Raw genomic sequence first — 11,411 nt, forward strand, 5'->3', positions numbered from 1 at the left:
ACATTAGGCTGCATAGCAAATTCTTTCATCCAAATGTATATAGTACTATGACAATAATTTTCAATGTTACACATGAAGACATGGCGGTTTCAGATCCAGTGTGTGCGCCAGTCACCAATGATTCTTAATTTAACCTCATATGAATCCTTAAATATCCCATTAAGACAGCCTGCCATTAACACAGTACTTTATATAGGAATGAGAACCCAACAGATGACTGTTCTACTACTTTAATCTCCCATCACAGAGTTTACCGGCTCAGGAGCCCCATTGGCAGACAGTTAGCTCACTGCTTACTGTATACTTGATGATCTACCAAGTTCAGCTGCTTCATGCCACGCTCTCTAACTGGTGTAAAACCAGTTTACCAGCTCCTCTGATTATGAACACACACATCTCTCGCTTTGAAGAAAACCAATCTGAAACTAAGTTCATTCGTTTACCGGGGAAAAGAAGCGATAGGCTCTTTGGTGGTATAAGAGAGGTGAGTGAGACGTAGGGCACATGTGTCTATAAGTGGCGGGCTGAGTCTATTTCAGGACCCTTATCACATTCACTTCATAAACACTGACAGCACACAGAGCTATTTCTGCTGCTCAACAATCAATCCACTGATTATAGTTAAGCCTCAATGACAGCAACTCAAACATACATATCACTGACTGATTCAAAGCATTTCTCCATTCTCACAGACCTGCATGAATGAATGTAGGAAGCATTATATTGGATACTTGCCTCAGATTGACAGAATAACCTGCCTGCTGTACTGATATGCTGTGGTTTGCATAACATTACTGGTCTCAAACATGTGATGCTGGTATGCAGGTGTCTACACCAGACTTCTTATATTAACCAGCAAGACTTCCAAACAAAAATAACCACAAAGGTTGAAGTTTTGTTTGTTTTATAGCATGGCTGACTGACTAGTATAAACCAACGTGAGAAAGCGTATGATTTTGAAAACTATCTGGTAACGTTAACTGTACCTTTACATCACGCATAGCCCACCTTTTAAAGTGGTGAATCTCACGAATAAATAATAATAAGAATAATAGTGCTTTTATGTAATATATAACAAATTTGCATTTTCGAATTTTCGTAACTGATTCCTGAAGAAGTTGCAAAGTTGCGATCACTACTGAAAGGTTTCGCGTTTTTAAAATGTGTTTTGGCTGATTGGCGTTTCCGTAGCCCGCATGTCATTGGCGCTGAAGAGTCTCCCGTTCATTGGTCAGTTTGCTGTACCACGATACAAATAATTATCGAATAATGTAATACGTCAATTTTCTAACACATTTGAAAGGAATTTAAAAGAAGATACGTATTGTAAAGTTTACAGTTAGTCGTCATCTATCTAGTAAGTATATGACGTCTTAAAAGCTCGTTTTGCAGCGATCTGGTGTTTCGCTTACCTGATTTATTTGACTATATTTTCATTTGCGTCTATGACCCGTGTTAAACACGAGAAGACAGTGTGATACAGGAATGATCATTGCTTGTTTCTTGTTCCTTCCGCAGAGTTTCAGCAATGCCAGCTTTTCGCCAGGTCGGGGAGAAACAGCTCCCAAACCCCGTTCTGTTCATGGCCTGGTCTCCCAAAAGAGATCTGATAGCCCTAGCTAACACTTCAGGAGAGGTTGGGACTTTAGAGCAGTCAATGTCATAATAGAGCATTTTATATTAGAAGTTCAGACTGTAGTTAGACGATAGGGGTCCAAATATGTAATGTTCCTTATGATCAGCCAAGTATCCTACCTGATATAGCGGGGCTTCATTAGACTGATCTGTCGTTACAGCTTCTCCTGCATCGCCTTGCAAACTTCCAGCGTGTGTGGAGTTTACAACCTAATGAAAACACAGGAAAAGAGATTACGGCGCTGGCCTGGAGACCTGATGGAAAAAGTACATTCAAATAACATTTAATTTGCGCATATAAAGCACATATATGGACGTTAGAAATGATGTGGATGTCATATTTTTACAGTCGTATTAAATGTATTTGCTGTAGATCAAAACAGACCTGCTGTATGCAATAACATCAGAGCAATGTGTGTATTATCACCAAATTGTTGTTTGCAGTCCTGGCATTCAGTGTTGGAGACACAAAGCAGGTGGTGCTGTGTGATGCAGAGAAGGCAGAAATCCTCCACCTGTTCTCTGTGGAATACCCTGTGTCCTGCATGCACTGGATGGAGGTGCAGGATGATAGCAGGTGGGTCTGAATTTTACAGGGAAGATCTGTTCTTTCTTCTTTATTGTCTGTGAATCAGTTTTTTCCGTTTTATTTTTTATTTAGCACTTTGTCTTCATTCAGCGAGTCAGAGGACGAGTCCAGCCGTTTCCTTCCAAAGTTACCAACCCTTCCTAAAAGGTGACACTTCTCAGTTACATACATTAAGAAATAAGTTATTCTAGAGAGGACTTAATGATCGATGCTTGAGCCACTTTATTTCAGTGCATGTTGTTTTGTTGACAAACGTCACATTTTTGCAATTATTTTTATGGCCTTTCCATTTTGCTTTGTATGTGTTCAGCTACAGCACCACATCAAAGATATTTAGGTAAGAATGCACATTTTATTTGTTTGTTATGCTGATTGTTTGTCTTTTCCTTTGTCATGCTTCTCACATTTTGATTGGTTTATTTGCTTGTGGGGTGTTTCCATTGGATTGCGTGTTTGCTCAGTTTTTTTTCTTATGTGTTATTTTTCATTTTGCAGTGAAGAGAAATCAGATGAAGTCACAAACCTTTTGGGGGACGTGAGGTCAGTGTTGTCTTTGTCCTGCTGCTTAAAGTGATAGTTCACCCAAAAAATGAAAAACCTGTCATCATTTCCTCACTCTCTTGTCATTTCAAACCTGTATGGAAGAAGATATTTTGACGAATGTTGCAAACCGGCACCCATTCACTTGCATTTGTTTTGTATCTATACAATAGAAGGGAATGGGTGCTGGCGCTATTCGGTTACCAACTTTCTTCAAAATATCTTCTGTTGTAGGGCTGCGCGATAATTTATCGCGATACCACTAAATCCTATTGTAATCGAGCTGGCTGATGTTGCTCGATCTAAAAGCAGTGCGAGTTTGAGTCGCTTATAATGTGCATTTGAAAAAGCAACACCCGTCAAACATGATCATTATAAATATACTTTATTATCATAAAAAAACCAGATGAGGCTTGAGTGACAGTGATAAAAAGATGTCCATAGGCATTTCCTAGATTCTAGAACGTGTTATGGTCTTCTTCTGCAGTGCGTTTTTGGAGTTTCCGCACGAGAGCGCCCTCTGGCTTTCGGATGCAGCAGCATTTTCCCGTACTTCACTCAAAAGCTGTGCATAAATCACGTGATATTTATCGTCGGTTTATTGTGACAGCCCTAATCTGTTGTGTTCTGCAGAAGAAAGAAAGTCATACAGGTTTGAAATGACAAGAGAGTGAGTAAATGATGACACAATTTTCATTTTTGGGTGAACTGTCCCTTTAAACATTTCCATTTTGATTGATGTGTGACGTGTGCATTGCAGACTCAATATTCTGGTGGTGGGTGGTTCCTTTGGATTTGTAGAACTGTATGCGTATGGGCTGTATAAGATTGCAACGCTGAATGGGGTAAGATATAATATTCATTTTTGCACACGGTTAATATTTACAACCTCTTACTGCTTTGCGTTTCTTTGTGTCTATATGCATTTTTTCATTCTTTATTTTTCATTTATCTTTCAGATTTCAGGGACTTGTCGTAGTCTTGGACTTTCTTGTGATCTCAAGTCCCTTTCTGTTATTACAGAGATGAGATCCACAGAAGGCAACCCTGAAATCCATTACATGCAGGTATAGGCTGTTGAAAACCACAGATTTACAAGTTACCATTGTCATCCCAGAATTGTCATTGTCAGCTTTGTGCTTCTTCTGGTACTATGCTATATTTTCTCAGATCTACGCAAAAGTTTGTTCCACACATGCTAAAACAGCACTACTGAATTCCAGAAACCCTCTTTATCACATTTACATGACATTTATCAGATGCTTTTAGCCAAAGTGACAGTGTGGAGGTTAAACTTTTTAAATCAAACTGATTTTTGACCACCATACACACCAGTTGAGTTACAGGAACAACTCTGTATGTGACTGCTATTATCTGAACGTCGTTGTTTCAGCCTGCATGTGGTAGAGGTTAAAAATTACAAGTAAACAAAGTGCAAACAGGTTGAGCCACAGCTGGGACTACAAGGTTACTGATGGCATGTCTGCATTGTGTGGAATGTGTGGATAACAGTGAATTGTCTGTGTTGCAGTTGGACACCGGGCTGCTTTCTTCATGTCTGCCTGAGTTGACCAAAATGGCCCGCAAGTTCACACACATTTCCACACTGCTACAGGTGAGCGTCTGTATGCTGTATATTTGCAGTAGTCTTGCCTTATGGTGCACAAAAACAAACATTTGTTCTGTTCGTTTCGTTGTCTGTTTCGTAGTATCTTCGTCTCTCCCTCACTTGTATGTGTGAAGCGTGGGAAGACATCCTTATGCAGATGGACCTCCGTCTCACTAAATTTGTCCAGGTTAGAGGTTATCACATTCTTGCCAATAACAAATAAATAAACATATGATATGCATGGAGTGGCTGTAGAACCTGAAAAGATTTTTTTTATTGGCAACCCTAATATAAATACAATTATGCTTTGTTATGAATGTAAATGATTGTAATTGGCCAATTTTACACTCTTTAGTGGCACGCGGTGTGTGGTTTATATCTGGATGAATAGATCGATCTTGTTTCACAGGAAAAAAATACAAGCACTCAGGTGCAGGATGAGTTTCTGGAGCTGCTGCTTTGGGGCCATGCAAGGTAGACATAATTCTGCTTAAAACCTTTTATAGGAACACACATCACAAACTATACATATCTGTGTAGATCATAACCTACTCATGTTGCTAAATGTCTTTCTTGTTATTTGTAAATGCTTGTGAAATCACAAAGTTGAAATCTGCTTGTGTTTACTCAAAATTCCCAACAGGGGGCATCATTCGACTTCTTAAAGTTTGAATGTTTATTTCTGGTCTGTTTGTATTTCAGCCCTGAACTTCAGGCTCTTCTGATGAATCAACTCACAGTCAAGGTAAATCTATCTGGACAGGTTCGCTGAATTTTTTATACAACAGTTACTTGCTTCATTTGTTCTAATAGTATTTTTAACCACCCAGGGCTTGAAGATGTTGGGTCAGTCCATTGATTCCTCCTACTCCAGCATTCAGAAACTTGTTATTAGTCACCTGCAGAGGTGCGTATAATTCACAAAACCTTTAACCAGATAAATTGAGCTTATTTAATGTATCTTTACTTTTCACTCAAAGTTTTGCTGTTCTCACAGTGGCTCTGAGGCTTTGCTGTATCATCTGAGCGAGGTTAAAGGAATGGCCCTCTGGAAACAGAAATTTCAACCTCTTGGTCTGGATCCTGCTGCCATTGAGGGTCATTATTTTTGCAATTCATTTATCTGTGATAGTGAAACAGATGTGTTTTTAGCATTAATTAAAATATGTATATAACTATGCCTGCTTTGTTAACTACGAAAGCACATTTCTAGTGTTGTGTAGAAAAAAAATGGTAAACCCTCTCTATGTATCTGCTTCAGATGCCATTGTAGCGGTGGGTTCTTTTACCCTGAAGGCCAGCGAACTCTTACAGTGAGTTTAATTTTGTTCTCTTTGGGGGTTTGAGTGTCTGTTCTGTACAGTTATTCACAAACTACTTCTTTTTTGTCTTGATTATAGAGTTATTGATAAAAGTATGAAGAATTTCAAAGCCTTTTTCCGATGGCTGTATGTTGGTAAGATCTGATTTGTGCGTGTTTATGAGCATTAGCATTCAAGTTGAGGCAGTCTGTATTGTATTGTAACTGTTTTTATATTTTACAGCAATGCTTAGAATGTCAGAAGATCATGTTCCTCCTGAACTTAACAAGGTAAGAAAATCAGATATCATAAATGAGACAAAAAGAGTGAGAGGTTGTGGATGCAGAAAATGGTCAGGTTGGAAGATTGGGAATAGGCTTGTGATAGTAGACAACCAATGAGATTTTAAGTTACGGAAAAAAAAAAACATACAATATAACAGAAATGGGTAATATTTAGTGTGCTTCTGTGTTGTTGGATACAGATGACCCAGAAAGATCTGGCTTTTGTGGCTGACTTCCTTTCCGAGCATTTTAGTGCTGTAAGTACATAAGAAATTCCTCATTCCTCCAGTTCCTGGACAACCCCTCTAAAGCTCCTCATTTTCTTTGCTTTTTGCAGAATAAAGAGCTGTTTGATCGGAAAGGGAAGTATTTCAACGTTGAGCGAGTTGGACAGGTGAGGACCTTCAGAAATGTTCCAGTGTGAATGTGTGATCTTTTCTGTACAGTACGTGTAACATGTTTGGTCTGTGCCTTGCAGTACTTAAAAGATGAAGATGAAGATTTGATGTCTCCGCCTAACATGGAAGGCAACCAATGGGTGACGTTTGTTAAACAGACCACTCACCTAAAAGGTGGAGTCAACTTCTTCCATTATTACACCACAAACCTTGTTCCGATATAATCTTTAAATCTGGGGAAGAAATTTTGAAGATAAGAAATGCAGTTACATGTGTGTTTGTCTATGTGTTGATTTGTTGCAGACAGTACACTGCTCTTCCCAACCTACCCGCAGAAGTCACTCCACTTTGTCAAGAAAATGATGGAGGCCACTATTGATCTGTGCTTACAGAAACCAGCTGTAAGTTTTTAACGTGCACAATCCTAAACAATGATGATAAAAAACACATAGACATAACACGCGTCGACACGGCTGAAATTCTGATGGGGTTGGACGCATAAACACCAGAACAAGTTTTACTCCTGTTCTGTTTTAAATTCGTATAATTTGGTGTGGCATCGGTTAGTGTCTGCTTTCAGCTCTGTGTTGTGGGTTGGGTTAATTAGAGAGTGTATGAATTTTTGTCACTCAGAATACACACATAAGCTACAATACGAGTCTCTTTCAGACCTCAACAAAGATCTGTCTGACCCTGGCTAAACCTCATCACCTCTGTGAAATACACAAATGCTTCGTTTCCCAAATATATAAAATATTTCCTCATTCACAACAAACAGGCATGATTCTGTTCTGTTCTCTCGCTCGCATACATACCCTGTCTATTAATGGTCTCGAATCACATCTGTCATATATAACAGAAGAATTAACTATATGAAGTGCAGTGTTTCATCCTGTTTGCTGGCCACTTTTGCCTTTAGCACTAATGCATCTCCTAATCATATGCCTGTCTTTGTGTGTGCGTGCGCGTGTGCGTGTGTGTGTGTGTGCGTTTGTTTTTCAGGAGGTCATTGGACTTTCAATAAAACAAGCTGTGTGTTTAAGATTGTACACTGTTCCTGAGGGGTAAAGCGTGTTTCTAATACATGCAGTATGATAAATCAAAGATATGAACCTGTAAATCACGAAACTGAACCTGAACCACTGCATGTTTAAAATACAAACTGTGGCCATTTGTAGTGTTAATGGTTTAAATAATATAAACCTCTATTGTTTATTGGCGAGACCTTTATGTTTATTATAATAAAACTACCATATTTGTTTTAGTAGCTCAGAAAATACACCTCGGCTGTTTGAACTTCCTTCACTGTAAGTAACCAGCTCTATCGCTATAATACAAGCAGGGTTCTATATTAATTTATTAGACAATTTGGCTACTAAATGTTTAAATGACCATTTACAACTAATAAAAAAATGTTTTATGATGATTTCTCTGTTTAAATGCAGGTGGAATGATAAAACAGCCAGTATGCATTATGTAGTATTCTGCATGCCAGAAGTCTCGCCCTCTAAAATCTATATTATGAGGAGAGCAACAGACCCCAGCAGGTATACATACTGTACACACCATTTATTTTTATGGTTGTTGTTTTATCTCTTTTATTAGAAAATTATTAAGGTTTGTAATGAGCTGTGTATGTATGTTTCAGGTCTGTTCCTAATGGTCTGGTGGCTGTTAACATTAACACTCCTTTAAATTCCAGTATAGATGATGAAACACCAGCCCAACATCCTGTGTAAGTTAATTTTTGTAGTATATTTATCTCCATTATTTAAAATGTAAATGTGTCAGTATGTGTGCGTGACTAAAATTGTGTATTTAAGTGACTCCTTGTACAGTTGTCTTGATGCCCGTTTCTATGACGACGAGACATTGACGGTAGTATTGCGAAATCTGGAAGATGATGAGAATAAAATGCGCATCCTCGCTCAGCTTCCTTTAAATTCTGCTTTGAGATGGGAGGAGGAGTTTATATGGGACATCACACTCGGGTACAAACAATGGGTTGATATTATATAAAATATAAAGTTATTTGTTATATATGACAATAGGATTAGCTGTGTTTTAAAGCAGGTTATTGGCACTCACAGCATCATGTACAAGTCCTAACTAAGAACTTGACTTGTAATGTTTGTTGTCTCGTGTGTCAGACTGGAGCAGCAGATTGAAGGGATCCCTGTCCAGGCTTTGGCCTGGGGTAACCAAAGCAGAGAGCTGGAGAACATTAAGGCTCAGTTTGTTGCTGTTAATGGGATTCGCAAAGTGGCCTGTGTGGTAATCTCCAAATACTTTTAATATTTGCAAATATATTGATCGGTTTTCAAATAATATGATAACATTTTTATTTTATTTTGTATCCATATCTTTATTAATAATATTTTTAAAATAATATTCAATATTAGCAAAAATGTTCATGTTGAAAATGTATGAAAAGCCTTTTTCCAAATGTGGTGTATCCTCGTAATCTTGAATCAAAATCTGAAAATGCACTTCTGCCCTCTAGTGGCTATCCGTCTCAGATGACGTCTGTAGATGGCTTGGGCAAGGCAGAGCCATTAACTCATACCCTTCAACTGTCAGTCTGCTGCTAGTTAGTTTCATTTCAAAATGCAACGCCTGTTTTTTTACATCCAATCGAATGCAATGGAAAACACAAGCCACGCCCACAAATTTTATCAGTCGATGTTCCGTTGCACTCGGAAATGCGTCACAATATGGAAGAAAAAATTATTGCAACTTCCATTTCACAGGGACTTTAAAACAGCCCAAGCCACCTTTACTCATTAGGAAAGAAATTGGTAAAAATAAAATGGAACTGTAATGAAGTCATCAAACCTGGAACTACTTTATAGCTTTAGTGCAACGTCTTATCAAAACAAGGAATTCAACAATGCTGCCATATAACATTAAAATCCTTGTCTGTCCACTTTCTCATCAGCTGAGTGCCAATCTGAGGCATGTACGTGTGTTTGAGATGGATGCAGAGGAGGAAGAAGAGGATGAAGAACGTGCTGATGAGTCACAGGAAATGAGCTTGGACCAGGACAGACTTGAGGATACACTGAATGATCAGAGTGACGCAGGGGATGGAGAACATGGAGGGGTGGGAGGGTCTATGGATGCTCAGGTGACGGGTCAAAAGTCAGGAGACATTCTGGATGATACTGCTGGATCAGAGACACTTTGAACTCCGATCTCAAAAGCTCAGAATAATGCTACGATTGCCAGTTCTGGTTATGTGCTTTATATACTACAAACAATATTTTGATAAAGGAATCTAATGAACATTCATATTGTCATGTGTAAATAAATGAATTTGGTATACAGTAATACAAGCTTGTTAAATAAGTTTGTGGAGGTGTATTCTTTGTTTTATTCAAAACTTCAATGTATTAGAGTTTTCAATGAGGAGTACTACGGGGGTCAGAGTTGATCATGTATAAAAGATACAGTTTTAAATTAAATGGTTAAAATTGTCATAACATTTGTAAATAAAGTTAATATAAAGTCTTACAATATAAGAGAGGAACTAGGTTTTTTATATTAGATTGACCAAAAGCCTGACGAAAATCTTGCAACGGTTATAAACTCTCGCACCAGGGCAATAACAATCACTTGGTTTTCTTACTCTCTTCTTTAACTAGCCAAAAAATGTCAAGGCCTATACATATTTGGAGTTTAGTGCCAAAAAAACCCTTTAAACTGAGGTATCGGTTTAAAGTTGTCTTTGGCCTAATGCAGATGTACTGTATAAGAATTTCTCTTTACCAGCCATTAGTACAGTATAAAGAATGGTGTTATTTGAGAGTGGGAAACAATATGTACAGTATATATAAACACTATAGGTATATACTGTATTATCTGTGTATTGTAATAGTATTAAGAAACAGACAGTGTAAGCTGTAGATGCAAACTTTGTCCATTGCCACAAATGTACCTTTTTCTCACCATAGTACATGAAATTTCATCACGAAAAGGTTCTATCAGCATTCTGAGCAGTTTTGAGACATTGAGCTTCAACGTTTTTTGCATTCCATCTAGTATAAATGATACGGGGAACCAGTATGGAGGACTAAACCTGCAAAAATTATAAATGTATAAATAAATAAATATATAAACGAATAAATATGAAAATAAAGGAATGAATGGTTTGATAAAACAAAATAATTCGTTTTAGCTATTATTTCCATAAACCCGTCTCTATACATGAACCCATACAAAATCCTCTCCGATTTTTGGAGCGGGTCAAAAGCAGACAGAACCTTCTAATTCTGAAAAATCCCTTTCTGCTTACTAGCTTGCAAATCATTAATTGAAGCAATACGTTTTAAAACATTATGGTGACGTGTATGAAAAAGTTACATTTAATGCTTTCAATGACGGATAACTTTTTTTCTCGTTCACGTTAAACAAAAGGCAGTGCTACATATTTTGTCTGGTGCAGATGTTCATTTTAGGTGGGAGTCTGAAAAATCTCTAGACAAGTATGGCTGAAATGACACCCTAATGTTTATTGTTGCACTTAAGACCCTGTCAGTTAAATTGTTAAATGTTGGACCTTAAAGGCTTAATATTGTAAAATTTAACATTTTGAGAACTTGATTTAAAAAAAGGTGATCAAAGAAATCTGATCCTGATTGGCCTTCTTAGAAACCAAGTTAGAGTTTGACGAAATAGAACCTTTCCGTTTTCTAAAAAACTCCCAAAATGTACAAAGCTTAAAGAAAACCATCACATAGCCCCAGTTTCACAGACAAGGCTTAGTCCCAGACAAAGGAATTTTGAGCTCTTTTAACTGAAAATATCTTGCCCTGACATATCTTAAAGTTTCATTGTTTTGTCTCAAGATGCACATCGGTAATGTTGTTTCTAAGGCATTTTAATAAAAGCGACTTAAATAGCCTAAATTTACTAAGGCATAGTCCTGATTTAGGCTAATCCTTGTCTATGAAACCGGGCCATAATGTATAAATTGTCACAGAATGTGAATAACTCAATTTGGACAAAAATGTGGACAGAACCTTATAATTCCAAGATGACTTTGTAGGAAAAAAA

General features: G+C 37.6%; 1 protein-coding gene across 5 annotated transcripts; it reads left to right on the forward strand.

Moving 5' to 3' along the window:
• Positions 1 to 1,194: 1,194 nt before the first annotated feature.
• On the forward strand, positions 1,195 to 9,889 carry anapc4 (anaphase promoting complex subunit 4). 5 transcript variants are annotated; one of them, XM_057353835.1, is made up of 29 exons: positions 1,196 to 1,357; positions 1,519 to 1,636; positions 1,797 to 1,902; positions 2,080 to 2,212; positions 2,297 to 2,371; positions 2,535 to 2,561; positions 2,720 to 2,764; positions 3,525 to 3,609; positions 3,724 to 3,831; positions 4,296 to 4,379; positions 4,474 to 4,560; positions 4,783 to 4,847; positions 5,076 to 5,118; positions 5,204 to 5,280; positions 5,371 to 5,471; positions 5,635 to 5,686; positions 5,774 to 5,829; positions 5,918 to 5,964; positions 6,159 to 6,215; positions 6,296 to 6,352; positions 6,437 to 6,530; positions 6,660 to 6,757; positions 7,359 to 7,420; positions 7,622 to 7,663; positions 7,802 to 7,903; positions 8,005 to 8,091; positions 8,180 to 8,347; positions 8,507 to 8,630; positions 9,295 to 9,888. In XM_057353835.1, the coding sequence occupies exons 2-29, from the start codon at positions 1,529 to 1,531 to the stop codon at positions 9,541 to 9,543; spliced, it is 2,439 nt and encodes an 812-aa protein (XP_057209818.1). In that variant the 5' UTR covers positions 1,196 to 1,357; positions 1,519 to 1,528; the 3' UTR covers positions 9,544 to 9,888. The 5 variants fall into 5 exon arrangements, with proteins under 5 accessions (XP_057209822.1, XP_057209818.1, XP_057209819.1 ...); XM_057353836.1 differs by having other exon boundaries at positions 7,625 to 7,663; XM_057353837.1 differs by lacking the exon at positions 2,535 to 2,561 and having other exon boundaries at positions 9,295 to 9,889.
• Positions 9,890 to 11,411: the final 1,522 nt, after the last annotated feature.

Source organism: Triplophysa rosa, linkage group LG15 (genome assembly GCF_024868665.1).
Source record: "Triplophysa rosa linkage group LG15, Trosa_1v2, whole genome shotgun sequence".
NCBI classification, from domain to species: domain Eukaryota; kingdom Metazoa; phylum Chordata; class Actinopteri; order Cypriniformes; family Nemacheilidae; genus Triplophysa; species Triplophysa rosa.

Excerpts from the sequence above, each read along its gene's own strand:
- anapc4 (XM_057353835.1), top strand. The coding sequence starts at position 1,529 with ATGCCAGCTTTTCGCCAGGTCGGGGAGAAACAGCTCCCAAACCCCGTT. Across the intron at positions 6,353-6,436 it reads ACGTTGAGCGAGTTGGACAG|TACTTAAAAGATGAAGATGA; the intron begins GTGAGGACCTTC and ends TGTGCCTTGCAG. Across the intron at positions 7,664-7,801 it reads CTGTTTGAACTTCCTTCACT|GTGGAATGATAAAACAGCCA; the intron begins GTAAGTAACCAG and ends GTTTAAATGCAG.